This window comes from Prunus mume, linkage group LG3 (assembly GCF_029339155.1).
Source record: "Prunus mume cultivar Tortuosa linkage group LG3, ASM2933915v1, whole genome shotgun sequence".
Classification (NCBI taxonomy): domain Eukaryota; kingdom Viridiplantae; phylum Streptophyta; class Magnoliopsida; order Rosales; family Rosaceae; genus Prunus; species Prunus mume.
Genome location: NC_142700.1, coordinates 8,682,387 through 8,706,937, shown reverse-complemented (window position 1 = coordinate 8,706,937; position 24,551 = coordinate 8,682,387). Strand labels below are relative to the sequence as shown.

Sequence of the window (24,551 nt, the reverse complement as noted above, 5' to 3'; positions counted from 1 at the left end):
AAAAAAGGAAAATAATTTAAAAGAAAAATAATAATGAAAGCATATAATGACAGCAGATATATGAAATAATAACAAGAAGAAAAAAATATAGATAAGTATTAAATGAAAGGATTAAGCCACAACCAGATGAGCAAAGAAATAATAAAATAATCAAAAGACGTCTCCCACACTTGACGGCAATTTTGACAGCTGAGGCTTCATATGCCATTCCACGTAGATTATAGCAGTTCAGTTGGAGTAAATTTCAACTATTATTTTTATATGTTAAAAGTGTCACATTAGATTTGACATCTTCTTTGGAGATGGTTAGAGCATCTCGAACAAATATATCAAATTGTCACGTAGACATGAAATAACAAAAATTAAAGGTTAAAGTTGCTACAATAATATATCAAAAATCTTGATGTCAAATTAAAGGGTGGAAGAGATATATCAAAAATAATATATCAAAAATCTTGATGTCAAATTCATCAAGCTGACCAACATGGTAAAGTGTTAAGCTAGTGACTGATAAATAAATACATATATATACATACCTTAGTTGATGTATTTAGTTTGTGTTAAGCCACTTACGGATATGGTAAACCAGGTGATGAGTGTTAAAGGAATATATGTTGTAAAAACTGTGTTAATTTGTTATATTCTAAAACAATTAATAAATAACTTTATGCAAATAAATATCAAATTTAAGTAATAATTACACAAATAAAAATATATAAATGAAGTTTAGAAAAACCAGAATACCCGTTGAGCCTAGACTCTAGAACTTGTTTCTTCTATCTCTTTAAGATGAAATTAATCCTCATATATTTTTCAAGGAGTCAATCCTTTTTGCAAATTATGATTTGATATGTGTGCATTCCAGTTTTGTACTTTTGATGAGTTATTTTTGTATACGTGTCTAGTAGGTTTTCTTTGTCACATCTTAAAGCATTTTCATTTTTTTCCTTAACCAATGGGAAAAGGGAACTCGAAATTATGATATATTTCAACATTAAGAAGAGAAATATTACTAAATATAGGGCTAGTTAGTTAAGCTCTATTCCAATTTTTAGTTTTGATGCAAGCGATATTGGGTAATCTAACTTAGGACCTTGGGTACAAAGATAAATGCTCTTAACCACTTGAGTTATAAACCTCTTGCAAACAATTCCAATTCTTACAATTCACAAAATCACTAGACTTGTATCCAAATATTAAAGCATTTTTCAATAAATGCATCATTAATATACGCTTATACATTTTTGAAAGAATATACGTACATTGATGCTCACTAGAATATACATTGGGGGGGTAGGAAGTGGACCTATGTTTACGAGTAACTCATTAGAATACGTTTATGCATCTAATTTTTAATGCATTTTTCGTACGCTGAAGAAATTGGGGTCCTTGTATGGCTTTTATTTCCTTGTCACCGTTTCTTCGATAGAAAGGGATAGAGGATAGATCATCAAGATTCCAGGTCCTTAGACCATTTCGAAAAGTTGCAACTTGCAAGTCCAATCAGGTACAGGGAGTTCAAATGCATTTTCTTGACTAAACTGTAGTCTAATCCAGTTTCCATATATAACGTGACAGTTTAAGAGCACAAAAGCTATCAATTTTGACCGTTGTGGCCAAAGCCTACTCTCATCCATCGAGTGGCTCCTTCTTTGAACAACTACGTACATGCACTGAGTTATATACTCTTTTAGATGTGAAAATCTTGGATCTAGTAAGTCATTGGGGACGGGTAATTTGAGAAATATACATGTTGTGGAGAGTTTGAGGGTCTCCTCCAGCATGCAATAGCGAGCGAATAAGTTATTTGTGTGATCTTTTTATTTTTGTCTTGTTTTGTTTGGAATGGGTTGTTAATCATGGTTTGTAGCTAGTACGTATATCTTGAAGGTTGATATATTCCATCTATAAGTCTTGGTATGTGTACATACATGTGTTTAGTCTAAGCTTGCACCACTAATATACTCAACTTCTATCTATACGTACATCATATGTCACATCTTATCGTCATGTTTTACTTTTGTTGTATAAAAATGGTAATGACGCATCGCATATATGTTTGTGGCAATTTATTTTTGGCTGAAAATATTTGCGTATGAGTTCATGCATGACGATTGCATATAGGTTGTTAGAAAAAAGATTGCCTTTCTTCCTCAATGCATATTTGTTTCCCACCAGTGCTTGCACGTCCAATATCACCGAACACACAACAAAACGAGGAAGTAGTGAGAAATTTTGAGGCGATGGATATCCATTATACGAATCAAGGTTTCTCTATTTGATGCAGATGAGCACACAATAAATGAGCTCATACATTTGTACAAGTCTAGGAGCGTGTAAAAATCAAACCCAAAATCAACGGTGCCGCCGGCCAGATTCCAGATCCTCAAACTACTTTGCGAAGTCCAATCGGGGAGATGTTGTTTTCTTGACTAATTACCATGACGATTGTTTTTTATTTGTATCAATTGACTATTAATACATAATTGTATTATTTCAACAAAATTAATAAATAATTTGATCGAAATACTGAATTAATAATATTTGATTGAATAATTAGATTGTATAAAAGTCAATGTTTTTGTTTCTCAAAATAAATCAATAAAAAATTTAAAGCAGCAATCAATCTTGACCAAAAAAAAAACAAACATCCCAATTAGATCCTTAAGACAAAATTGCCGCTGACAAGAGCTTCTTCAAGGATTGATTTATGTTTGTAAATCACAATTTGGTATATATGCACCTTTTATGCTTTGGATGTGTTATTTTTGTATACGTGTAAAAATTTTGGATGGGAACATAGCGGGTACATGAAAGTAAGAAGGGTCTAGATGAATGCTCTAGTTTTTGCGAAATGCACGAAGATTCACACTTCATAAATGCTGAAGCTCAAGATCCTCATTAGCCTACGTTTAAGTATTGATACTCATTAGAATATACTTGTTGCAAATCACTGCACCGCGTTGGATGCATTGTTCATGGGTGAAGAACTTCAGTCCATCACCGTTTCCAGGTGCTCACCCTATTTTTCAAGTTTTCAAGTCAAATCAGGCAGATGGTGTTAAAATGCAATTGCTGACTAATTAGAGCACAGCTCTGAACTAGTCTATCTTCAGTTTAACTGTAACTCTACGCCAATTGTAATTCCATTTCAGAGAAAGTGGTCAGTTGGGCTGGGCCAAATACTATATATACAGAGTCCACTACAAACAACCCACCAAATTTACCCCTGAAGTTTAATTCAACCCACCAAACCTGGATGGCAACTGATTAGAGCATGTCCAGTGCAAGACCTAAACCGGGGGAAAGGCTCCTGGCGAGCCCAAGCGCGCTCCAGGCATGAGAAGAAGCCGGGTAAGAGCTGGGTCCCACCAGCCGGCGAGCCTAAGGGTAAGTTCTGCTGGGCTTGAGTTTTGTGACTTAGCAGCGGTAATTCAAATTTTTTTATTGGCGGGTGAATTACACGCGCCAACGGTAAAAATTTGACTTTTCGGCTGACGTCGAGTGACATCGATGATGATGTCACCCTAACGAATCCAACGGGCATTTGCCACGTGTCGCGACGAGGACTCTCCGATCGTTTTTTCCAAATCCAACGGACGGTCCTTTTTTGGCTAAAAAATTGCAAAAAATTTGAAAAATTCTGATTTTTTTAAAAAAAAAAACCAAAAAATATGTATTTTTTCCCTATAAATACCTAACAATTTTATTTACTTTCCACACCAAATCTTCATACAATTTCTTCTCCATCCAATATTTTTTACTCTCCACTCACATTATTCACTTTCCACACCAATTCTCCATACAAACTCTTCTCCTTCCAATATTTTTTACTCTCCACTCACATTTTTCACTTTCCACACCAATTCTCCATACAAACTCTTCTCCTTCCAATGTTTTTTACTCTCCACTCACATTTTTCTACTACTTTCCATTTGTATAAAAAAAAACAAATGGCATCTTCTGTCGAAGTCGGAGGCTCGTGGTCAACTCAGGAAGATATTGCGTTGTGTCAGTCTTGGGTGAACGTTAGTCATGACCTTATCACGGGGTAATGAGATGAAGTTCCATCATATGTGGAGCAAAATTCATGGAGAATTATGTCAAAGATCGGGTTCCATTCGGACCGAAATGGCCTTATCTAGTAGATGGAAACTAAAGAGTCAGGGAAATGGAGAAATGCCTTGACAAAAGCAAGAGAGAACATTCAAAGCAGTCAAAATTTTACCGATGAGGTAAAATATTTATAATTGCCATTTTAATCAATTTAATATAACTTTTTTTTTTCTTGCATAATTTTTTTTTTTTTTGCATTTCCAATTTGTCTATATTTTCTTGCATAATCAATTTTATTCTTGCATTTCAAAATAGTTTATATTTTCTTGCATAATAATTTTTTTTTCTTGCACTTCCAATTATTTAAATAGCTTAATAGATCATACAAGCACAAATGTGGTTCGGTGCCATGGGGCAAGGAAAAAAAAAATTTCGTGCATTTCCAATGTTGGGAAGTTGTGAAGGATTGTTCGAGATTCAAAATTATTCCCACCGGTCCTCCGGTTGTGTTGAATGAGACGCCGTTCCAAGAGTCGCCATCAACCGATTCGCCATTAGACTCCCCAATGGAAACAGAGTCACCATTTGTGCCACGTCCATCGAGACCTATTGGGAGAAAGGCGGCAAAGGCCACGAGAGGGGGCACTTCGAACAATGAATGTGTACAATTATTGGAGCAAATAGCTAAGAACACCTCACTAAGAATTGAGAAAGACTTGAAAAAGATGAAATGGACATGGCACGAGAGGAAGCATTTGTTATTCAACAGCAGAAGGCACAAGAAAAAGACATGGATGATAGAGAGATGAAAATCATGGCCATGGATACGAGCCATATGTCTCCTGAAACAAAGGCCTATTGGAAGCTAAGACGAAGAGATGTGATGAGAAGAAAACTTTTCCATGACGATGGACCTAGCAATACGGATTGGTTAAATGATGAAAACCATTAAGTTGTATTGAAACACCTTTGCCATATGTTGTATTGCTGTATTGTTGTATTATCCTTTAATTTGTTGTATTATCCTTTAATTTGTTGTATTGTTTCATTTTTATTCAATTAAAAAAGCATTAAATAATATGACTATTTATTAAAAACAAACCTTAATTTATTGCAAACAACACACAAAACAAACCATACATAAAAGCATAATAATAATAAAAAACATAATTCCAAAAAACACAACACACAAAATAAAGCATAATTAAAAACAAAGCATAATGCACTAATCTTGACTTCATCCATTGTGATTGCCTTTCATCTCCCACAAGTGCTCGATCAAGTCAACTTGACGGATCTCGTGAATATATGAAGATTGCATTTCTTGATAACGATCAATCATGGGTTTGTTGAATTGACCATCCCGAAGTAACGGTTCGGGCTCCAATGGTAGTCCATTTGGTCCCATCGGCTTTTCATATATTCTTGTCAACGCCGTGTTCATGGGATCGGGTTCAAACACCTCTGGAGCATCGTAGTCATACTCATCTTCCACAATCATGTTGTGGAGGATGATGCAAGTCATCATAATACTTTGCAGCACCTCCTCATCTAGCATTCGAGCAGCACCCCTGATAATTGCCCAACGAGCTTGCAAGATACCAAAACACCTTTTCATGTCTTTCCTCTAACCTTCTTGAAAGGAAGCAAAGCTTCTTTCCTTCTCGGATTGAGGATTCGGAATTGTTTTCACGAATGTCGTCCACCTAGGATAAATTCCGTCGGCAAGGTAGTATGCACCAGAGTATACGATATTGTTGATTTGGTATGTGACCTGGGGAGAATGACCTGGCAAATACCTTGTCGAACACTAGGGATTGACCAAGGACATTGAGGTCATTCTGAGATCCGGCAACCCCAAAGAAGGCATGCAAACCCAACAGTTGAATGAAGCTACGACCTCCAAAATTATACTTTTTGGCCCTTCCGATTCCCGTACTCTCATTGCCAAGTAGTAGGACAATTCTTCCAGTGCCAATGCATGTAATCGATGCTTCCAATCATTCCTGGGAAACCTCGAGCCTCGCCTTTTTGTAGAAGCCTTTGCAGGTCCCTCGGCGTGGGTTTGCGAAGGTACTCCCTTGTGTACAAATTTTCTACTGCATCACAGAATCTCACCAAGCACTCTAGGATAGTAGATTTTCCCATCCTTGCAATCTCATCCACCTGCTCTGCAGATGCCCCATAAGCAAGCATCCGCAAAGCAGCTGTAAGTTTTTGCTCGGGATAAAACCCAAAGCTTCAACAGAATCATGTTTTTGAATGAAGTATGTGTCGTAATTACAAATATCATGCATGATTTTTTGGAACAAATGTGGCTGCATTCTATATCTCTTTTGAAACTTAGAAGCAGGATATAACGAATTTAGGATAAAATAATCCTCCAAGAGATTCTTACCTCGAGACTCCCTACGTCATGTCCACATTCAGGCACGACGACGACGGTGTTGCCTTGATTGATTAAGCATACACACCGTTGCTGCAAGCATTTGTTCCTCTTCTTCATCGGCGTCCGATCTTCTTCACGTCTACGCCGAATTTCTTCCCTTTCTTTATGTTACCTCTCCAACACCTCGACAAGTTTGACATTGAGTAGAATGTGTTTTGTAAAATCGAGAAATGAAGGAATAGATAAGAGATGGTGTGAGAGGTATGAGTTGATGGTGTGGTTTTATAGAGGATGAAGATAGAGACGACACGTGACATAATTTTAGAGGGTGAAAATCTTATCTGAAATATGAGATTATAATTTTAAAAATATCAAAATCTTATCTGACATGGGACACATGGCACAATTTTAGGTAAAATCTTATCTGAAATCTAAGATTATGTATATTTTTAAAAATATCTGAAAATCTTATCTGACATGGGACACGTGGCACAATTTTAGAGGTAAAAATCTTATCCGAAAATTTAATTACAAAAGATTATCAAAATTAATGGTTTAAAGTATAAAAAAATAGGAAATAAAGTACAATGAATAGTATTTGCCTTAGACTTGTCCTAGACTTTGCCCTCATGGGTGGAACCACAAATGGCAAGGCTGACACTATTCACGTGAATAGTGGCAGCCCTTGCCTTAGACTTTGCCCTTATGGGTGGAGATGCTCTTAGCACAATAGCTGACTGAACTCCATTTGCTAGTGGAGTTGAAATGAAAGCCTTATAGAAAAAAGAAATAGTACTTGAAATGAACGGTGGGTTCCGTATTCTAAGTAATCAAAACAAGTGCATACAGGGGAAAACTTCATATGGTACATGAATTTCATACTTGCTCAAGTGTTGTGAATTCAAGAACTTGGTTCCATATTTCTATTCCAATCAAAATTTCCTCTGAGTACGAGCCATTTTCAATGCAAATGCTAGCATCACCTTATCCTTGATGTCATCAAACCATCGGAAATAAGCATACCTCCATGACTTCTTCACAAGTAAGGTGCCACAAACACCCCAAAATCCTAAGATAAAGCCGAGTGCCGTGCTAATATAGAACCACAACTTATCATTTGTATCTTCATGATCATTGTCTTTTGTAGGAGTGTGATCATCTTCGGAACACTTAGTTGACAGAGGAACCCCACACAATGATGGGTTACCCATATAAATGGATGGATCTGTGAGGGTTTGGAGCTGGTTTCCCAACGGAATTCTACCAGTCAAGTTGTTATAGGACAAGTTCAGGTGAGACAAGAAGGTGGAAGATGAAAGACTTTGAGGAATCCAGCCTGAAAGGAGGTTGCGTGAGAGATCAAGAACTTCGAGCAACTGCAAGCTTCCAATGTTTGAGGGAATGTTTCCACTTAGTTGGTTCTTCGATAAGTTCAAGCTGTGCAACAGGAGGAGGCTGCATATTTCTTCAGGGATTTCACCTTCAAGGCTATTCGAGGAAAGATCAATGCTTTTAACCAACATCAAAGTCTGCGACTGATATTCGAGTTCTGTTACTTTCACCACTGATGTTTGCTGGTCATAATATGAATATAAGTCATAGGCACTAAAATTGCCATGCGTTAAAGCACTCAGATGATTCAAACACTTGGGGATGGTTCCTGAAAAGTTGTTGTGAGCAAGGTCTAGGATGTGAAGGTAGCCAAGATTGCACAGCTGTTGGGGGATATGTCCAGTAAAGAAATTCGATCGCAGTCGTAAGATCGACACCAGGGGCACATTTGATCCTATCCATGAAGGTATGGTGCCAGTGAATCTATTATTTGCAAGATCAATGTGCCTCAAAGAAGTGCAATTTTGCAAGGAAAGTGGAATCTCACCATCCAAATTATTGTTGTTGACCTTCAACATAAAAAGTGACCCCGGGACACCAATTGAATTTGGAAGCTTGCCTGAGAGATTGTTGTATGCAACATCTATGACCCATATTTCCTGCAACAGACTCCATGCTTGAGGAAATTTTCCTGACAGCTCATTGCTTCTCAGAGAAAGGACTAGCAAGTTTTTGAGGTTGCAAATAGAGAGTGGAATAGTACCATTCAAATGGTTCTCAGAAAGATACAGTGCCAACAATTGTGGAAATCGTTGGTCCAAATTCATTGGAATTGGCCCAAAAAATGAATTGGTTTGAAGCTGAAGACGGATCGCATTGTCACTGGACCAAAGTGGGAAGGGGCCATGAATTTGATTATGACTCAAATCCAAAATCAGAGCATTTGGAAATTTCAATTGCAATGGAAGGTTTCCAGTGATTTGGTTGTAAGACAAATCCAAATAATAGACTTTGGAAGATATTTTAGAGAACCAGTCCTCTGGTATGGCACCTGAGATTCCAGCACCATGAAGTTTGACAAAGGCTAGTTCAGTTTGAGATTGAAGCCATGCTCCAAAGGTAGGACCTATTTGACAGTTTCCAATGTTGATTGTGTGAAGCATGAAAGGAGGAACCCACTCATAAGACACATTGAAAATGAGAGAAATAGGGAGAGTAGGGTATGGGGTGACTTCGCCTAATGCAAAGTATTTCAATCTTGTGAGATTTGTGAAATGGGCTTCAGTTAAAAACCCTCCCCATGAATTTAAAGATAAATCTAGGTGAGTTAGCCGAGAGAGTTGCCCCAAGCTTTCAGGAATGGACCCGTTCATTTCATTATTGTAGAGACTAAAATACTGCAAATTGTGTAGCATCCCCAAGGAGGCAGGCAATTCTCTATGCAACATATTAGAAGACAAATCTAATGACTCTAAATTTGTGTTAAGACAACTTGTTAAACCACCCAAAAGGTCTTGAATCTCCCCATCAAATTTATTGCTAGCAAGATTCAAGATCTTTAGGTTACAAAAATTTCCAGCCAGTTCGGGAATTTGACCTTCAAGTGCATTGAAAGATAAATCAAGATGTTCCAATGATTTGAGCCTTCCAAGTTCAAGGGGAAAGGCACCACTGAATGAATTCCCCCTTAGATTAAGTTTTCTGAGGTTAGCTAGATTCAAAAGCCATTCAGGAAATGGAAACTTCAACTCATTATATGACATGTCAAGGATCAAAAGTGATTTGAGGCTAATATTTCCTAGGGAGAGTGGAAGGCTTTCAATCTGGCATGCTGGTAAGTGTAGCTCTATTAGGGAAGGAAGCATGTTAACAGCATGTAGCCAACCTTCCCCTGTTTTGTTGAGGCCCAGTCCTTCAAGATTGAGGTATTTTAGGGAAGAGAGATTGGAAAGCCAATTCAATCTGTTGGAAGGAAGTTCAAGTAAAGAGTAGTCAGACTCTTCACTGAGGTCAAGATAGTTTAAGTTTGAGAGGTTTCCAAGCTGAGGTGGAATCTCTCCTCCAAATGAAGCATAGGAGAGATTGAGATACCTCAAATTTTTAAGCTGACCAAAGAATTTGGGAATGGGAATCCCATGAAAATCATTCTGGCTTAGGTCTAGGTAATTCAAATGTTTCAGGCTAAGCAAAGAAGGATTTATCTTACCCCCCAAAGAAGAGTGCTCCATCTCATCCCACTCTGCATCAAAAACAGACAGCGTATACGTATAAGTGTTCCGCAGATTCATCATTTCAACATGACCTGTTTTGTTGTTGCATGAAATTCCTTTCCATTGACAGCAATGTTGACCTGCCCAAGAAGAAAGCCTCCCAGAAGGATCGGTAAGATCTTGTTTAAAGGCGAGAAGCGCACGTCTCTCTTCATGGATGCATGGTGTCACACTTGGAAGTGCATCACCAAAACAGAGTTTACTAGTGTGTGGAAATAAAGAGGCGAAAAAGAAAAGAAGGAAATAGTGGGCAATTTTGAGGTGAAAGTTAGAACTGAATGAGTTTGCAAAGCTATACATTTTCATACAAAATTTTCTTTGCTGTGGTGCAGATGGCAACTGAGCAGAAAGCTATACTTATAGGAGGTTATGAAAGTGTAAAATGAATATCTAAATCATTGCCGTCCAGATTCCAAGTATTCAACCCATTTTACAAGTTGGCTAGATTGGCAAGTAGGCATAAACAAAACTAACAAAACCATGTGAGGAAGATTCACCAAGGAAGAAAGGGGAGCTCAAGTTGGTCCCTTTCCTCTGCGTTTTCCTCTTTGGTGTTCCCATATTGATTATTTTAACAAAATTGTTGACTATGTGCCCTTCGCGTGATCACCAAACACACTGCATTCTTCACATGTGACAAACTTGTGTTCTTGGTGGAACAATTTATGACAAGAAGAAGGCGAAGATTGGCATCTTCAGTGATTTATTTAATAGCCTGCAAGTACATATTGCAAATTACATGATAGTGATAGAACAAATGTAGTGGAATCACCATAGACCAATGTAGCCATATTATTCAAACACTTAGATTCTCAGAAAGGTACAACTTTTCCACTTTGAGGACAAAAATAATGATATCAAATCAAAGGGCACTGACCCGGAAAGTAAATCAAGAGATAAGGGTTGAAGCACTGGTGGACCACAATGGGGGTGGGGAAACATTGGTCTCCCACTGTCTCAGAGACTAATCTGTGGATGCATGATGGTTTTGACTTGGGGGTCATCGGGCACGGAAGGCATGCTTTAATACAGTGTGGTACTGCAATTGTTCCCAAGTATGGTGAAGCATAGTTTGATAGGAGATGAACCATTTAGATGTTTCATGTTGTTAATATATGTATTAATGTTTTTTTTCTTCTAATTCTTAGACTTTCTTTTAAATTTGTTTTTTTTATATATTTTTTATATTTCAATTTTGGCCTTTGTTGCGACTTAGAAAAATGGTTTATTTATTTATTATATGCAACTGTATTGTCCTAAGTTAAATTGAAATGGGAAAATAAAATGTCAATAGACAGGAAATAAAATGTCAATAGACAGGAAAATAAAAATGCTCAGGTTTATGGGGATTGAATAATAAAAATGCTGAGGTTATTAACTTAAAAAAAGGGAGCTGATTTTCTCACTCTTATTTTATTCACTTATACGTCCTTTGTTAGAAATTGTATGTTCTCGCTCCTCTTTTGTCCGCTTACACTTTTTTTTTTTTTTTGGGGTTATAGTAAAAAGTATTTTTTTTTTAAACAACAAGGAGTATAAGTGGATAAAAGAGGAGTGGTGGAAAAAAAAAAAAAAAAAAGCTCAGGTTTACGGGTAGAAACCAACCAGCAAATATCAAAGAAAACAATAGGGCAATCCACAGTGGGAACAAATTCAACATTCTGGCTATATGAAAGGTTTCTTGATAAATCTCCTAAACACAATTGAAAGAAGAAAAAAGATATTTCAATTTGTCAATAATCTTTGTATAAAGTAATTTTAATATTTGTATAATATAAAGTTTCTCAACATATACAATTACAAATATCAGATAAAAAAAATTTAAAATACGCGTTGAGAAAAATACAATTTAAAAAAAAATACATGTTGTTGCAATAAATTAAACATATGTTTGTCAAGTGAAACCATTAATTAAATATATGTGAGATGGATACAAAACAGGTCTCCTACACGCGGAGGCTAGTGTATATATATAAATCCGACTATATACATGTGGAAAATAGTTAGTAAGTTTAATACGACATTAATCATTTGTTTGGGTGCAAAATTTAATTTTAAAAATTATTAAGTAACTTTATATTATTCCTAGAAAAAATAAATCACATTGCAAATTGAAGGGGAAAAACAGACGGGATAAGAACTTCATAAATGTTAAAAATAACAACTTTTACTTTCCTGGTTTTAAATGAAAGTTTCCTTTGCAAAGGAGCGGCTTTCACTGTAATTGCTAGTGTTTGCTTATTCTTTTTTTTTGAGAGAACCTCGACAGTACGAGGGAAACTTTATTGAATCATAAAAAAGAAGGAAAGGGGAGGGGGCTTAAAACCTTACCCCTATTACAAGCATCAAAGAGAAGACAATCTTGAATAATATTTTGTGGTTCTTCAAACCACTCTACTTGAAAATCATAAGACAGTGCACTCCGCGCAACACGGTGCGCTACCTTATTGTCTTGACACCTAGCGAACAAAAAAACTAAACCCTTTCTTTGTAACCAGGGTTTTTATATCATCAACAATACTACCAAAATAGAAATGGTCTTCACCTGTCCATGCAATAGCTGAGATGACTTGCATACAATCCCCTTTGAAAATCACTCTTGGCGAACCAAGCGACTCACACATAGTGTTGCCTTATCTTTGATGTCATCAAACCATCGAAAATAAGCATACCTCCATGACTTCTTCACAATTAATGTGCCAAAAACACCCCAAAAGCCCACAATAAAACCGAGTGCCATACTTACATAGAACCAGAGCTTCTCATTTCCATCTTCATTGTCATTGTCTTTTGGATCTTTGGGAGTAGAATTGCCATCTTCGGAGCACTTGGTTGAAAGAGGAAATCCACAAAGGAATGGGTTGCCCTCATAAATGGATGAATCAGGGAGTGCTTGGAGTTGGTTTCCCAAAGGAATTTCCCCACTCAAGTTGTTATAGGAAAAGTTCAAGTTAGACAAGAAGGTCAATGATGAAAGACTTTGAGGAATCTGTCCTGAAAGGTGGTTGAGTGAGAGATCAAGAGTATCGAGCTGCGACAAGTTTCCGATCTTTGATGGGATGTTTCCACTGAACTGATTCATCGACAAGTTCAAGCTGCGCAATAGAACGAGGCTGCAAATTTCTTGAGGGATTTCACCTTCAAACCTATTTGATGAAAGATCAATGTTTTTACATACGCTAGAGAAGTGTTCAATTGGAGTTCTCTTCCTCTGATCACTATTGTTTGTTGGTCATACTCTAGATATATATTATAAAAACTGTTATTAAAGATTCTGAGACCAGTTAGATTGTTCAAACACTTGGGGATATTGTCCCGGAAAAGCTCTTGTGAGCAAGGTCTAGGATGTGAAGGTAGCCAAGATTGCACAACTGTTGTGGGATATGTCCACTTAAAAAATTGGATCTCAGCCTTAGGGTTGACACCAAGAAAGCAGTTGATCCTATCCATGGAGGTATTTCACCAGTGAATCTATTATTCCCAAGATCAATGTTCCTCAAAGCAGTGCAGGTTTGCAAGGAAAAAGGAATTTCACCCTCGAAATTGTTGTTGTTCATCTTCAACATGAAAAGAGAACCTGAATCACCCATTGAACTGGGAAGATTGCCTGAGAGACTGTTGTATGCAACATCTACAATCCATTATATCAGGCAACAGGCTCCATGCTTGTTAGAAATTCTCCTGGATAGATTGTTGTTTCTCAGAGAAAGGAGTATACAAGTGTTTCATGTTGCAAATGGAAGGTGGAATGGTGCCATGCAAATGATTTTCAGCAAGATAAAATGGAATTCCAATTTTGGAAACTTTTGGTCAAAATTCAATGGAATGGTGCCAGAAAATGAATTAGTTTCAAGCTTAAACTCGAACCACATTGTCACCAGACCAAAGTGGAATTGGTCCATCAAATTGGTTATGACTCCAAATCCAAAAGCAGTGCATTTGGGAGTTTCAATTGCAAGAGGAAGCTTTCCATGGATTTGGTTGGAAGATAAATCCAAATACTCAACTTGGGAAGATAATTTCAAGAACCAATCCTCGGGTATAGAATCTGAGATTCCAGTGGTAGAAAGTTTGACAAAGACAAGTTCAGTTTGAGATTGAAGCCATGACCCCAAAAGCAGGACCTACTTTACAGTTCCCAATGTTAATTTTGTGCAGCTTGGAAGGAGGAACCCACTCATAAGACACATTGAAGATGAGAGGAATTGGTAGAGTTGGGTCTTGGGAAGACTTTACCTAATGAAAAGTATTTCAATCTTGTGAGATTTGTGAAATGGGCTTCTGTTAAAAACCCTTCCCATGAGGTTAAAAGATAGATCTTGGTGAACAAGCTCGGAGAGTTGCCCCAAACTTTTAGGAATGGACCCACTTCATATCATTATTGTAGAGGTTAAGATACTTCAAGTTGTGTAGCATCCCTACTGAGGCAGGCAATTGGCTTTTCAGCTTATTAGAAGACAAATCTAGTGACTCTAATTCACTATTGGGACAACTTGAGAAACCACCCAAAAGCTTCTTGAATCCCCCCTTCAAATTGGTTATTTGCAAGATTCAATGTCTGTTAGATTGCAAAAGTTCCCAAAAATTTTGGGAATTTGACCTGAAAGATCATTAAAAGACAAATCAAGAGCTTCTAGTGATTTGAGGCTTTGAAATTCACTGGGAACTGGACCACCCAAAAAATTACCGCTTAGATCAAGTTTTCTGAGGCTAGTCAGATGAAAAAACCATTCAGGAAGTGGAAACTTCAAATCATTATATGACATGTCAAGGATCAAAAGTGATGTGAAGTTAACATTTCCCAGTGAGATTGGAAGGCTTTTAATTTGACATGCGGTTAGGTGCAACTCTAGTAGGGAAGGAAACTTGTTAAAAGCAATTACCAAACTTACCCCAGTGTTGCTGAGGTCCACTCCTTCAAGACTGAGGTATTTTAGGGAAGAGAGATTGGAAAGCCATTTCAAGTTGTTGGAAGGTAATTCAAGTAAAGAGTAGTCAAGACTCTTCACTTAGGTCAAGATAGTTCAAGTTTGATAGGTTACCAAGATGAGCTGGAATCTCTCCTCCAAATGAAGCAAGTGAGATATTGAGATACCTCAAACTTTTGAGCTGACCAAAGAATGTGGGAATGGGAATCCCTTTAAAATCATTCCTGCTTAGATCTAGGTAGCTCAAATGTTTCAAGCTAAGCAAAGAAGGATTTATCTTACCACCCAAAGAAGAGTTCTCCATCTCATCCCACTCTCCATTGAAAACAGAAATTGTGTATGTGTATGTATTTTGGAGATCAATCTTTTCAACATGACCTGTGATGTTGTTGCATGAAATGCCTTTCCATTGACAGCAAGCTTGACCAACCCAAGAAGAAAGCCTCCCAGAATGATCAGTGAGATCTTGTTTGAAGGCGAGGAGAGCACGTCTCTCCTCGTCGATGCATGGTTTCGAATTTGGAAGTGCATCACCAAAATGGAGTTTACTAGTGTGTGGATATGAGGAGGCCAAAAAGAAGATGAGGAAATAATGAGTAATGCTGAGGTGATATGTAGGACTGAATAAGTAATTTGTAAAGCTAGCCATTATGGTGCAAAGTTTTCTTTGCTTTTGTGGAGTTGGCTTCTGAGCAGAATGATTGAATTTATAGGAGGCAAAGGAGAAGTGCACAAGAGCATGCTGTGAGGAACCAAGCATGAGATTGCAGCAATGAGTTCGGAAAGAGGACCACTCAACCCCTTTGTAAGAATATCAGCAAATTGCTCCTGGGAAGACACAAACTGCACAGAGAGTTGTTTCTGTGAAAGTCTTTTGGGAACAAAATGCACGTCGATTTCTATGTGTTTGGTCTTTTGATGCTGAACAGGATTAAAAGATAAGGCAATAGCTGAGAGATTGTCACAAAAGAGGACAGGCACACTAGGAAGTGGAATGTGCAGAAATGCTAATAACTGTTTGATCCAATCCAATTCAGCTGAGGTAAAGGATAAGGCTCGATATTCAGCTTCAGTTGATGATCTGGAAACAGTTTGTTGCTTCTTAGAGGACCACGAAATTGGATTGTTACCCAAAAATACCACCAAACCAGTAGTAGATCTTCTGTCATTAGGGTCCCCTGCCCAATCAGCATCACTAAAGGCCTTTAACTGCAAATCTCCTCTAGTATATGACATACCAAACTGCATTGTGCCCTTTAGATATCGTAATATACGTTTAACTGCAGTAAAATGGGACACCATTGGATTCACCAAGGAAAAAAGGGGAGTTCAAGTTGGTCTCTTTCCTCTGCGTTTTCCTCTTTGGTGTTCCGATATTGATTATTTTAACAAAATTGTTGACTATGTTCCTTTGTCGTGATCGCCAAACACACTGCATTCTTCACATGTGACAACTTGTGTTCTTGGTGTGGAAAATTTATGAAAAGACCTAAAAGAGCGAAAAAAAAGAAAGCCAATTTGGCTTCTTCAGTGATTTATTTAATAGCCTGCAAGTACATTGCAAATTACATGATGGTGATAGAACAAATGTAGTGGAATCACCGTAGACCAATGTAGTCATATTATTCAAACACTTAGATTCTCAGAAAGGTGCAACTTTTCCACTTTGAGAACAAAAATAATGATATCAAATCAAAGGGTATTGACCCGGAAAGTAAATCAAGAGATAAGGATTGAAGCACTACTGGACCACAATGGGGGTGGGCCCTCGAAGGGATTGGGTAAACATTGGTCTCCCACTGTCTCAGAGACTAATCTGTGGATGCATGATGGTTTTGACTTGGGGGTCATCGGGCGCGGAAGGCATGCTTTAATACAGTACGGTACTGCAATTGTTCCCAAGTACGGTGAAGCATAGTTTGATAGGAGATGAACCATTTAGATGTTTTATGTTGTTGATATCACTAGTAGAAAATCACCCTTGCGCGACCACATTTTGCGAGATGAAAAATTATGCGTCGCTCAAAGTCACTTTGCGCGACGAAACACAAAATTTCATCGCTAAAACCTTGCATGACAAAATTTTGTGCGACAATTTTTTTTTGTCGCATAGTCTTGAGCGACCAAATTTTGTGCAACGAAAAACTATTCGTCGCAAAAAGCACTTTAGCACTTTGCGCAACTAAAAACAATTGTCAAAAAGAACTTTGCTCGACTAAAGACAATTCGTCGCAAAGTCCTTATAAAAATAAATAAAATTCTTTTTTAAAATGTTTTTGTTAGAAAATATATTTTTTAAATTGATGATTGAATTAGTTCATTGTATTCATATAGGGTCAAAGAGTGTAGCTGTAAAAAATCATCAAAATCGGAGTTAAAATAACCGTTAAATCGTGATTTTTCAATTATAACTGTCGAAAAGTTTTGTCCCCTTACTTGATCTCTGAATGTTTACTTTTTCCGATTTTTGGCGTATATGATCTCGAAGTACAAACAAACAAGCTTGATGGTTGGATCATTGAAACTAGTTTTTTAGAATACGTATACCATCAAAACAATATATTCACTAACAATTAAAAGTTTATTTATACTTCTGTTAAATATAACATAAGATTTTGTAGTATACACTAGTGTAAATATTTTAAATTGATGATCGAATTAGTTCATTGTATTCATATAAGGCCAAGGAGTGTAGCTGTAAAAAATCATCAAAATTGGAGTTAAAATAACTGTTAAATCGTGATTTTTCATTTATAATCGTCGAAAAGTTTTGTCTCGTTACTTGATCTCTAAATGTTTATTTTTTCCGATTTTTGAGGTATATGATCTCGAAGTATAAACAAACAAGTTTGACGGTTGGATCGTTGAAACTAGTTTCGTAGAATACGTATGCCATCAAAATAATATATTCACTAACAATTAAGAGTTTATTTATACTTTTGTTAAATATAACATAAGATTTTGTGGTATCCACTAGTGTAAATATTTTAAATTGACGATCGAATTAGTTCATTGTATTCATATAGGGTCAAGGAGTGTAGCTGTAAAAAATCATCAAAATTGGAGTTAAAATAACTGTTAAATCGTGATTTTTCATTTATAACCGTTGAAGTTTTTTGTCCCGTTACTAGGTCTCTGAATGTTTGTATTTTGCGATTTTTGGGGTATACGATCTTGAAGTATATACAAACAAGTTTGACGGTTGGATCGTTGAATGGTGTGTGTATATATATATATTTATTTACTTATTAAGTAGCTTTAAATTTATTTATTTTATACGTATAACAATTAAGAAATTGAATAGTATATACCTTTATTAAGTATCTTCAACCTTATTTATATTTTAAATTGTAAAATAAAATAATTTTATTTTTTATTATTCATAGCAATTATTTTTATAAATATCGTACTACGAACCAATTTTTCGTCTCTCAAAAGTTTGCGCGACCAATAGTTCATCGCAAAACTCTAAAAATTTGGGCGGGTATAAAAATAAGACGTGGATTTTTTTATTTAAAAATTAGACTTTGCGCTACTAATATTTTGTGTCGCTCAAAAGTTTATGCGACCAATACATATTTTTCAGCAAAAATTTGGGTACCAAAATGGGACGCTGAATTTTTTATATAATTTTAAGACTTTATGTGACCAATATGTATTTTTCGTAGCGTAAAAATTTCAAAATTTGGGTAGGTACCAAAATGGGACGTGGGGATTTTTTTTTTTGACTTTGAGCGACCAATATTCCAATATTTTTGTCGCGCAAAAATTTCAAAATTTGGGCGGTACCAAAAATGGGACACGGATTTTTTTTTTTGACTTTGCGCTACCAATATGTTTCGTTGCGCAAAACATTGAGCGACCAATAATCCAATATTTTTCGTCGCGCAAAGTGATACGGTTTTTAAAATGAAAATAACTCCACCATTTTCTCAATGTCTTTCTCTTACCTCTCCTCTCTCTTTCCTCTCCCCAAATCCCACCATTTCTCTCACACTCACTCCTCTGACTTAATCTCTCATCATCTCTCTCTTCACTATCTCTCACTCTCACTCACTCTCTCATCTCTCTTCACTATGTCTCACTCTCACTCACTCTCTCATCTCTCTATCACGATTTTCTCTAATTCTCTCACACTCACTTCTCTCTCTCATTCTCACTCACTCTCAATCTTGCCAAAAGGTATATTCTCTCCAAATTTTAAAATTTTTTCATTAATATGTGTTTTTGGAGTTAGTTTTGAGTTTGTGGGAGGAGGGATTGGAGTTTGGGTTGGATTTGTGGTATAACAATTTTAGGGGAGATTATCCCTTTTTTTTTTTTTTTTGGGTAGGGAATCATCAAGACTTTGACGGCTAAAGTTGAGGATTAGGAAGCTATCAAAACATATCCTCCGCCACTACCATCACAATACGCTTGTATTAGGATTTTATTATTGTACTTTGTTAATTTATGTATACAATTTTGAATATTATATATATTTATTGGATAATTTGATCACTATTTTTCATATGTAATTTTATTTTTCATATTTCAATTTAAATTAAAGTAATTAAAAAATATCATACAATTAAATTAAATTTAAAAATTCAAAAAAATTAATATAATTAAATTAATATCAATTTAAATTAAAGTAACAAAAAAAATCATACAATTAAATTAAATTTAAAAAGTAAAAATTCGAAATAATTAATATAATTAAATTAATATTAAAGAAATAATAAAACCAAAAGTCAAAAACCAAAATATTTCGTCGCACAAAACTCTAAAAATTTGGGCGGTACCAAAATGGGACGAGGAATTTTTATTTTTATTTTTCATAGCACAAAACTTTGCACGACTAATATTTTTACACAGAAAGTCACTTTCTTGCGACTAATATGTTGTCGCGCAAAGTCACTTTGCGCGACCAATATATTTCGTCGCTCAAAGTCACTTTGCTAACCAATGAAAAACTTCGTCGCGCAAAGTCTTTCTTCGCGATCTTTGCTGACAGATTCTCATGACGAAGTTTCTGTCGCATGAAATTTGTGCGATTACAATGTATTTTGAGACGAAATTCTCTTCGTCGCGCAAAGTGTAAAATGTAGTAGTGTATATGTATTAATGTTTTTTCTAATTCTTAGACTTTCTTTTAATTTTTTTTTTATATTTTTTATATTTCATTTTTGGCCTTTGTTGCGACTTAGAAAATGGTTTGTTTATTTATTATATGCAACTGTATTTTTCTTGACGTCCTAAGTTAAATTGAAATGGGAAAATAAAATGTCAATAGATAGGAAAATAAAAATGATCAGGTTTATGGGGATTGAATAATAAAAATGCTGAGTTATTAACTCAAAAAAAGGGCGCTGATTTTCTCACTCTTCTTTTATTCACTTATACTTCCTTTGTTGGAAATTATATGTTCTCACTCATCTTTTGTCCTCTTACACTTATTTTATTTTATTTTATTATTATTATTATTTTTTTTATAGTTATAGTAAAAAGTATTTTTTTAAAAACAAAAGGGAGTTTAAGTGGATAAAAGAGGAGTGGCTGAAAAAAAAGAGATAAAAGAGAAGTGGTAAAATCATCACCGCAAATATCAAAGAAAACAATAGGGCAATCCCCTGCACATGGAGGCTAGTATACACAAAAAAGGTCTCCTACTATATGACATTAATAGTTAGTAAGTTTAATATGACATTAATCATTTGTTTGGTGTTCTTTTTATGGTCGAATATTGTGTTCTAACTGAAGGGAAAAAACATATCACACGGGATATGAATAAAAACTTTATATTATTCCTAGAAAATTTAAATTACAATTCAAATTGAAGGGGAAAAACACACGAGATAAGAACTTCATAAATGTTAAAAATAACAACTTTTACTTTCCTGTTTTAATCAAAGTTTCCTTTGCAAAGGAGCGGCTTTCACTGTAATTGCTAGTGTTGCTTTTTTTTTTGTTTTTTTTTGAGAGAACCTCGACAGTACGAGGGAAACTTTATTAATCATAAAAAAAAGGGCTTAAAACCTTACCCCTATTACAAGCATCAAAGAGAAGACAATCTTGACTAATATTTTGTGGTTCCTCAAACCTCTACTTTAGAATCATAAGACAGTGCACTCCGCGCAACATGGTGCGCTACCTTATTGTCTTCACACATAGCAAATAAAAAAACTAAACCCATTCTTTATAACCAGGGTTTTTATATCATCAACAATACTACCAAAATAGAAATGGTCTGCATTTGTCCATGCAATAGCGGAGATGACCTGCATACAATCCCCTTTGAAAATCACTCTTGGCAAACCAAGCGACGCACACATAGTGTTGCCTTATCTTTGATGTTATCAAACCATCGAAAATAAGCGTATCTCCATGACTTCTTCACAATTAATGTGCCAAAAACACCCCAAAAGCCTACGATAAAACCAAGTGCCATACTTACATAGAACCAGAACTTCTCATTTCCGTCTTCATTGTCATTGTCTTTTGGATCCTTGGGAGTAGAATTGCCATCTTCGGAGCACTTGGTTGAAAGAGGAAATCCACAAAGGAATGGGTTGCCCTCATAAATGGATGAATCAGGGAGTGCTTGGAGTTGGTTTCCCAAAGGAATTTCCCACTCAAGTTGTTATAGGAAAAGTTCAAGTTAGACAAGAAGGTCAATGATGAAAGACTTTGAGGAATCTGTCCTGAAAGGTGGTTGAGTGAGAGATCAAGAGTATCGAGCTGCGACAAGTTTCCGATCTTTGATGGGATGTTTCCACTTAACTGATTCATCGACAAGTTCAAGCTGCGCAATAGAACGAGGCTGCATATTTCTTGAGGGATTTCACCTTCAAACCTATTCGATGAAAGATCAATGCTTTTTACATACGCTAGAGAAGTGTTCAATTGGAGTTCTCTTCCTCTCATCACTATTGTTTGTTGGTCATACTCTAGATATATATTATAAAAACTGTTATTAAAGATTCTGAGACCAGTTAGATTGTTCAAACACTTGGGGATTGTCCCGGAAAAGCTGTTGTGAGCAAGGTCTAGGATGTGAAGGTAGCCAAGATTGCACAACTGTTGTGGGATATGTCCACTTAAAAAATTGGATCTCAGCCTTAGGGTTGACACCAAGACAGCAGTTGATCCTATCCATGGAGGTATTTCACCAGTGAATCTATTATTCCCAAGATCAATATTCCTCAAAGCAGTGCAGGTTTGCAAGGAAAAAGGAATTTCACCCTCGAAATTGTTGTTGTTCATCTTCAACATGAAAAGAGAACCTGAGTCACCCATTGAACTGGGAAGATTGCCTGAGAGATTGTTGTATGCAACATCTACAATATTTATATTGGGCAACAGGCTCCATGCTTGTGGAAGTTCTCCTGATAGCTTGTTGTTTCTCAGAGAAAGGATATACAAGTGCTTCATGTTGCAAATGGAAGGTGGAATGGTGCCATGCAAATGATTTTCAGCAAGATAAAATGATTCTAATTTTGGAAACTTTTGGTCAAAATTCAATGGAATGGTGCCAGAAAATGAATTAGTTTCAAGCTTAAATCGAACCACATTGTCACCAGACCAAAGTGGAATTGGTCCATCAAATTGGTTATGACTCAAATCCAAAAGCAGTGCATTTGGGAGTTTCAATTGCAAGGAAGCTTTCCATGGATTTGGTTGGAAGACAAAGCCAAATACTCAACTTGGGAAGATAATTTCATGAACCAATCCTCGGGTATAGAATCTGAGATTCCAGTGGAAGAAAGTTTGACAAAGACAAGTTGAGTTTGAGATTGAAGCCATGCCCCAAAGGCTGGACCTACTTTACAGTTCCCAATGTTAATTTTGTGCAGCCGAAAAGGAGGAACCCACTCATAAGACACATTGAAAATGAGAGGAATAGGTAGAGTTGGGTTTGGGATGACTTTGCCTAATGAAAAGTATTTCAATCTTGTGAGATTTGTGAAATGGGCTTCTGTTAACAACCCTTCCCATGAGTTAAAAGATAGATCTAGGTGGACAAGCTCGGAGAGTTGCCCCAAACTTTTAGGAATGGACCCACTCATATCATTATTGTGGAGGTTAAGATACTTCAAGTTGTGTAGCATTCCTATTGAGGCAGGCAATTGGCTTTTCAGCTTATTAGAAGACAAATCTAGTGACTCTAATTCACTATTGGGACAACTTGATAAACCACCCAAAAGTTCTTGAATCCCCCCTTCAAATTGGTTATTTGCAAGATTCAATGTCTTTAGATTGCAAAAGTTCCCAAAATTTTTGGGAATTTGACCTGAAAGATCATTAAAAGACAAATCAAGAGCTTCTAGTGATTTTAGGCTTTGAAATTCACTGGGAATTGGACCACCCAAAAAATTACCGCTTAGAACAAGTTTTCTGAGGCTAGTCAGATAAAAAAACCATTCAGGAAGTGGAAACTTCAAATCATTATATGACATGTCAAGGAACAAAAGTGATGTGAAGTTAACATTTCCTAGTGAGATTGGAAGGCTTTTAATATGACATGCGGGTAGGTGCAACTCTAGTAGGGAAGGAAACTTGTTAAAAGCAATTACCAAACTTACCCCAGTGTTGCTGAGGTCCACTCCTTCAAGACTGAGGTATTTTAGGGAAGAGAGATTGGAAAGCCATTTCAAGTTGTGGGAAGGTAATTCAAGTAAAGAGTAGTCAGACTCTTCACTTAGGTCAAGATAGTTCAGGTTTGATAGGTTACCAAGATGAGCTGGAATCTCTCCTCCAAATGAAGCACGTGAGATATTGAGATACCTCAAACTTTTGAGCTTGCCAAAGAATGTGGGAATGGGAATCCCTTGAAAATCATTCCTGCTTAGATCTAGGTAGCTCAAATGTTTCAAGCTAAGCAAAGAAGGATTTATCTTACCACCCAAAGAAGAGTTCTCCATCTCATCCCACTCTCCATCGAAAACAGAAAGTGTGTATGTGTACGTATTTTGGAGATCAATCTTTTCAACATGACCTGTGATTTTTTTGCATGAAATGCCTTTCCATTGACAGCAAGCTTGACCAACCCAAGAAGAAAGCCTCCCAGAAGGATCAGTGAGATCTTGTTTGAAGGCGAGGAGAGCACGTCTCTCCTCGTCGATGCATGGTTTCGAGCTTGGAAGTGCATCACCAAAATGGAGTTTACTAGTGTGTGGATATGAGGAGGCCAAAAAGAAGATGAGGAAATAATGAGCAATGCTGAGGTGATAATGAGCCATTATGGTGCAAAGTTTTCTTTGCTTTTGTGGAGTTGGCTTGTGAGCAGAATAATTGAATTTATAGGAGGTAAAGGAGAGTGCAAAGAACTATTGAAATCATGGCGTCCAGATAAGATTTCATATCTTCAACCATGTGTACTAGATTGACTAATACGCATAAATAAGACTAAAAACCCTTATTAACTATTATACCATTGACCAGGACTCAAGTCTATTATACCATTGACCAGGACTCAAGTCAGTCATAGCTAATTGTAAATGGAAAGACTGTTGGAGTGGCCGACACTCTATTCAAATTAAACTTTTCAACTATTTAATTAATGCAGAATTTGACGTTTCAAATTAAATATTATTA

At 36.4% G+C, this 24,551-nt stretch overlaps 3 protein-coding genes and 1 pseudogene across 3 annotated transcripts; all 4 read right to left on the bottom strand.

The window, feature by feature from the left end:
• Positions 1 to 7,241: 7,241 nt before the first annotated feature.
• LOC103325620 (receptor-like protein EIX2) lies at positions 7,242 to 10,750 on the bottom strand. Its single transcript, XM_008227809.3, has one exon. It carries the CDS (start codon positions 10,351 to 10,353, stop codon positions 7,378 to 7,380), a length of 2,976 nt encoding a protein of 991 aa, XP_008226031.3. The 5' UTR covers positions 10,354 to 10,750; the 3' UTR covers positions 7,242 to 7,377.
• Positions 10,751 to 12,409: 1,659 nt separating this feature from the next.
• On the bottom strand, positions 12,410 to 13,185 carry LOC148918643 (receptor-like protein EIX2). Its single transcript, XM_089047665.1, has one exon. The coding sequence runs from the start codon at positions 13,127 to 13,129 to the stop codon at positions 12,641 to 12,643; it is 489 nt and encodes a 162-aa protein (XP_088903791.1). The 5' UTR covers positions 13,130 to 13,185; the 3' UTR covers positions 12,410 to 12,640.
• Positions 13,132 to 16,401, bottom strand: LOC148918642 (receptor-like protein EIX1; annotated as a pseudogene).
• A 4,628-nt stretch (positions 16,402 to 21,029) lies between these two features.
• Positions 21,030 to 24,207, bottom strand: LOC103325618 (receptor-like protein EIX2). Its single transcript, XM_089049123.1, is given in 3 exon segments — positions 21,030 to 21,584; positions 21,587 to 22,612; positions 22,615 to 24,207. Coding segments are annotated over 3 exon segments (2,934 nt in total). The 5' UTR covers positions 24,197 to 24,207; the 3' UTR covers positions 21,030 to 21,258.
• Between the last annotated feature and the right edge of the window lie 344 nt (positions 24,208 to 24,551).